The sequence below is a fragment of the Somniosus microcephalus genome, chromosome 6, assembly GCF_052327205.1.
Source record: "Somniosus microcephalus isolate GS21.2 chromosome 6, FLI_Smic_1.0, whole genome shotgun sequence".
Classification (NCBI taxonomy): domain Eukaryota; kingdom Metazoa; phylum Chordata; class Chondrichthyes; order Squaliformes; family Somniosidae; genus Somniosus; species Somniosus microcephalus.
In genome coordinates, this window is record NC_140992.1 from 280,409,424 (window position 1) to 280,415,093 (window position 5,670).

Consider the following 5,670-nt stretch of genomic DNA (forward strand, 5'->3'; position numbering starts at 1 on the left):
GTACTGCCCCTCGGACAGTGCGGCGCCCCCTCGGTACTGCCCCTCGGACAGTGCGGCGCCCCCTCGGACAGTGCGGCGCCCCCTCGGTACTGCCCCTCGGACAGTGCGGCGCCCCCTCGGACAGTGCGGCGCCCCCTCGGTACTGCCCCTCGGACAGTGCGGCGCCCCCCTCGGTACTGCCCCTCGGACAGTGCGGCGCCCCCTCGGTACTGCCCCTCGGACAGTGCGGCGCCCCCTCGGTACTGCCCCTCGGACAGTGCGGCTGCCCCTCGGACAGTGCGGCGCCCCCTCGGTACTGCCCCTCGGACAGTGCGGCGCCCCCTCGGTACTGCCCCTCGGACAGTGCGGCGCCCCCTCGGACAGTGCGGCGCCCCCTCGGTACTGCCCCTCGGACAGTGCGGCGCCCCCTCGGTACTGCCCCTCGGACAGTGCGGCGCCCCCTCGGTACTGCCCCTCGGACAGTGCGGCGCCCCCTCGGTACTGCCCCTCGGACAGTGCGGCGCCCCCTCGGTACTGCCCCTCGGACAGTGCGGCGCCCCCTCGGTACTGCCCCTCGGACAGTGCGGCGCCCCCTCGGTACTGCCCCTCGGACAGTGCGGCGCCCCCTCGGTACTGCCCCTCGGACAGTGCGGCGCCCCCCTCGGTACTGCCCCTCGGACAGTGCGGCGCCCCCTCGGTACTGCCCCTCGGACAGTGCGGCGCCCCCTCGGACAGTGCGGCGCCCCCTCGGTACTGCCCCTCGGACAGTGCGGCGCCCCCTCGGTACTGCCCCTCGGACAGTGCGGCGCCCCCTCGGTACTGCCCCTCGGACAGTGCGGCGCCCCCTCGGACAGTGCGGCGCCCCCTCGGTACTGCCCCTCGGACAGTGCGGCACCCCCTCGGTACTGCCCCTCGGACAGTGCGGCACCCCCTCGGACAGTGCGGCGCCCCCTCGGTACTGCCCCTCGGACAGTGCGGCGCCCCCTCGGTACTGCCCCTCGGACAGTGCGGCGCCCCCTCAGTTCGGTACTGCACTGGGAGTGTCAGCCTGGATTATGTGCTGGAGTCTCTGGAGTGGGACTTGACCCCAGGACCTTCTGACTCCGAGGCGGGAGTGCTCCCACTGAGCCAGGCTGATGTCCAAGAGGCCCAGCTGGCTGATTGTTCATTCAGGTGGATATTGGCTCTCCTATTGGAAGAGGAGCTTGTGAGTCCCCCTGGTGTCTTGGGCCCAACATTCCTCCTTCAGCACAGCCAAAAAAATATCAACTGGTCACGATCTCATTGGCATAGCAAGATCCCACAAACAGCACTTGCATTTAAGTAGTTTTACTGGATCAGTTTCTCAGGCATGTCGTTAAACTCGGTGTCTGGAACTCTTTCTTTCAGGGCCCGCTCAGTGTGTTCTCGGCCAAACAGAAATGGACAGCACCTCGTAAAATCCACCTGATGCCAAGTGACCGGGATCACGGCTTCACACTCCGGGAGGAGCCTGCCGTGCAGGTGACCAGCTTGGACCCGACCAGTCATGCTGCTGTAAGTAAATGGTTAAACCCTCAACTTTATTTGCTCCAAACCTGTTGCTTGGGAGCAAACGTCACTCGCCATTTACTTTATTTTTCACCCGCCCGCCTCCGCCTCCACTTGTAACCGCACCAGACGGAATATCTGTGCCATGAAACCTGCTGGTCTGTGCTGACTAGTAGCACTCTGCCTGGCGGCCCTGGACCAGGGAGGGTAATCACCACGCCAGAGCTGGCGCTCTGCTAACTGTCCGGTGACCTCCAGCCTGCGGGTGGATGTTGCAGGAGGGCAGAGTCTGGCTTGGCTGTGATACTCGCCCCTCTTTGACCCCCAGTCCCAGTGGCGCGCCCGCCTGCACTTTACATAGGATTACATCGGATATACAGCATAGAAACAGGCCATTCGGCCCAACCAGTCCATGCCGGCGTTTATGCTCCACTCGAGCCTCCTCCCGTCTTTCCTCATCTAAATCTATCAGTGTAACCCTCTATTCCCTTCTCCCTCGTGCTTGTCCAGCCTCCCCTTAAATGCATCGATACTATTCGCTTCAACCACTCCCTGTGGTAGCGAGTTCCACATTCTCACCACTCTCTGGGTAAAGAAGTTTCTTCTGAATTCCCTATTGGATTTCTTGGTGACTATCTTATATTGATGGCCTCTAGTTATGCTCTTCCCCACAGAGTGGATACAGAGAGAATGTTTCCACTTATCAAAACCTTTCATAATTTTAAAGACCTCTATTAGGTCACCCCTCAGCCTTTTTTCAAGAGAAAAGAGACCCAGCCTGTTCATCCTTTCCTGATATGTATACCCTCGCATTTCTGGTATCATCATCCTTGTAAATATTCTCTGCACCCTCTCCAGTGCCTCTTTATCCTTTTTATAATATGGTAACCAGAACTGCACACAGTGCTCTGTGGTCTGACTTGGGAAGAATGGCCACGAGCAATGTTCCCTTTCATTTTTTTTGGGTGCGCGGCCCCTTCAAAATTCAGCATGTGCGGTTTTTCCTATTTAAAAGGCTGGTAAGCTGCAGAGTGCTGGGCAGCTTAGAGGGAACGCTGGCCTCGAGGGTAAGGTTCGGGAGTCTAACTGTGCCCGAGGATCCAGTGGGTGAGCAGAGAGATCCCCGCCTGCAGTTTCTGTGACCTTTTATTACATATTCCGACATTCCAACCCCTTCTTTTCTCCTTCCCCTCCTCTCCTATCCCTAAGTCAATCCTGGTGTGTGTTGAGGGGTTGATGTAGCAGTTTGTGAAGGAGTCCTGACTCTCTCTCTCTCTCTCTCCATTCAGGGGTCGGGGCTGAGGGATGGAGATATCCTTGTGTCAGTCGCAGGGAAAGACTGTAAATGGAGCTCGGTGAGTGAGGTGATGAAGATACTGAAGGAGATGCCGGCGGATGGGCTGGACATTCAGGTCATCAGCCCTCAAGGCCTGGAGATTGTGCAGATGGTGAGCGGGAATGTGGGGCATTGGGACTGCACACGGGAGATTATTAAACCGAATGGAATGGAGTTGATGCACGTTATTGGCGCCACCAATTGCTCTGGTCAATACCCGAGTGAGCAACTGCGTCAAGCAGACCAGATTCGGACCCTCTGGCTGTGCGGCGTAGCTGGGGCGGGGGGGGTCTCGGTGCCCGGGGGGTCTCGGTGCCCGGGGGCGGGTGGTCTCGGTGCACCGGGGAGGGGGGCGGGGGCGGGCGGTCTTGGCGCCCCGGGGGAGGGGGGCAGGCGATCTCGGTGCCCTGGGGAGGGGGGCGGGCGGTCCTCGGTGCCCCGGGGAGGGGGGCGGGCAGTCTCTCGGTGCCCCGGGGAGGGGGGCGGGCGGGTCTCGGTGCCCTGGGGAGGGGGGGGCGGAGAGCAGAAATCCAGCCAAGGTCCTCGCTCCTGATCAGCGTCAGTGTGTGGGCGGAGTAAGGATCAGACTGCACTCGGCCTCGATGCTCTCTGGTTGATTTACTCTGCACGGCACGTCTGACCGTCCGAGCCAGGTAGTGAGTGGAGTGCTTCTGGCTCCTGTGGGAATGTCCAGCAAGCAATCATTGCTTTAAGGAAGGGGCGACGAGGGGAGGAAGGGAGGGAGTATCTCTTTTATACTGAAAACCTGATTCAATTCAATTCAATTCAAATTGCTTTATAGGCATGACAAGTTACATCTTATGTAGCCAAAGCATCGAAAACATTCATGTTTGTACACAAAAATACAGATCTATCCATCCATACAGTGTATAAACAGATATATCCCTGAGTGTATAAATATACTTTCATATAATTTGTATATACTCTTTTCTTATATTTAGTGGTTGTCCCTCTGTTTATGGCAAGCTGTAACATAGTGTGCCGCTAGTGTTACACAATTTCTCTCTTCCCCTAGTAGGTATGGGAGTTTTTGGTCGTCATTCAAATTTCTGAATTCCGGGCATATTTTTGTGAATTTTGGGTAGAAATTCTCCCTGATGCCCTGATATTTTCTACAAGCTGTGAGGAAGTGCATCTCTGTCTCCACCACTCCCTGACTGCAGTGAGAGCATATCCTGTCCTCTCTTGGTAGCCGGGTCTGCCTGTGTCTACCTTTTTCGATCGCCAGGCTATGTTCACTAAGTCTGTACATTGTCAAGGTTTTTCTCAGTTTGCTATCCTTTACCATGGTCAGGTAATCAGCCATGTTGTATTGTCTGTTTAGGGCCAAGTAGCAATTGAGTTTGCTTTGGGTTTTTGTTGTTTCTGCCCAATATGACAGATATTTTTCCTTTTGCTTAGCGACGATTGTGTTGGGTCGAATTCTTTGTGTTACGCTGTCACTGTCCTCCTCCTATAGTACACTGCCTCCTCTATAGTACAGTCAAACACTTTACCTGGGCCGCTGAGGGAACGCTCCATCTATCACCATATACAGATTAGCCCCTGGGCTCCTTGACTGAGATGGCCCCTTGCCATCCCTCTTTTTCACCCCCCCGCCCCCCCCCCCCCCCCCCCAGTAAAAGACGTGACTCTCACTGGGGTACTGGCTGCAGTCACCACAGTGACCACTCTTCCTACATTGGGTATGCAGCAACAGCTGAGGTACAGATCAGCCCTGATCTGATTGAATGGGGGAACAGGCTTGAGGGGCTGAATGGCCTCCTCCTGTCCCGTCAGCGCGCATCAACAAGTTATTGGACCATGGGGAGCATCACAGCTCAGCCTGATCCTGTCCCAATGTCCATGCATTTTCAGCTCATCACTGGGTAGCAGAGCACCTAGTTCCTCCCCCATACACCTGAGGCCAGGTGTATCGCTGCCCAGCTGAGATCGGGTGACTTGCCCATAGACTGGTGAGGGGTTGGACATGAACCTGGCTGTTTAAACACTGGCCCAGCAGGGGAGCTGGATAAGGCTGATCTGTCCTTCCCACCATGGCGTCTGGCTCTCTGGGAGTTACCAGCTGGCTGTTTCTGGCCCTGCCTTTGTGATCTCAGGGCCTCCGGCTCCACACCTGCTCCTTTATTTTGGTTCCGTGTCATGGTTTTCTCCCAACCGTAATGCAAATTGAGTTCTTTGAGACGTGTTACTGTACACAGGGATCAGGTGAGCATGTTCGCAGGTCCCTCGTGTGGAGTGAGGGCTCCTATTAAAAGCAGAGTGTGTTTTCGCACCGTGATTGTACCTGTTTGAGCAGATTGGGAAAGGGCTGATCATTTCTCTGTGATAGCATCCGCTTCTAACCCTTCCTCTCCTCCCTGAAACCCCAAGAAGCCACACTTTAGGGAAATGATCCGAAGCAGAAACTTCACTAAATATTGGCCCAAGCAGGGAGGATTATTATTTTTAAACTTTATTCCTGTTTTCAGGTTTAAGAATGACTAGTTTCAGTCCTATATTTATCGCAGCCTGTAACTCTCCCTCGGCTACCTATTTATTTTAAAAAATATATACAGGTAGACTATCCTTTATCCGCACTTCCGAAAACCTCTAAAAACTGAGTTTTTCTGTGGAGCGTAAGTCGTGCGCACGACATGACCCGAGTGGTCCGGGAGCTCTGCCTTGCCCTGTGAGCAGGGCAGAGGGTCACAGAGTTCCCTCCTGGGTAGGAGATTGCAGGCCGAGCCGGGCAGTGTGAAGGAGGTACCGGGAGAGTGAACCCAACAAAAAGCGGCCCGTCCAATAGTCTTTTCTTCCCCCCC

The 5,670-nt window shown here is 56.0% G+C and overlaps 1 protein-coding gene across 2 annotated transcripts in view; it reads left to right on the top strand.

Moving 5' to 3' along the window:
* Positions 1–5,670, top strand: part of rhpn2 (rhophilin, Rho GTPase binding protein 2) — a 44,893-nt gene that overhangs the window by 35,998 nt on the left and 3,225 nt on the right. For both annotated transcript variants that reach the window (XM_085991918.1, XM_085991919.1), the window contains 2 exons: positions 1,369–1,515; positions 2,799–2,957. In XM_085991918.1, coding sequence (XP_085848044.1) covers positions 1,369–1,515; positions 2,799–2,957 — 306 coding nt within the window. The remainder of the gene's footprint in view (positions 1–1,368; positions 1,516–2,798; positions 2,958–5,670) is intronic.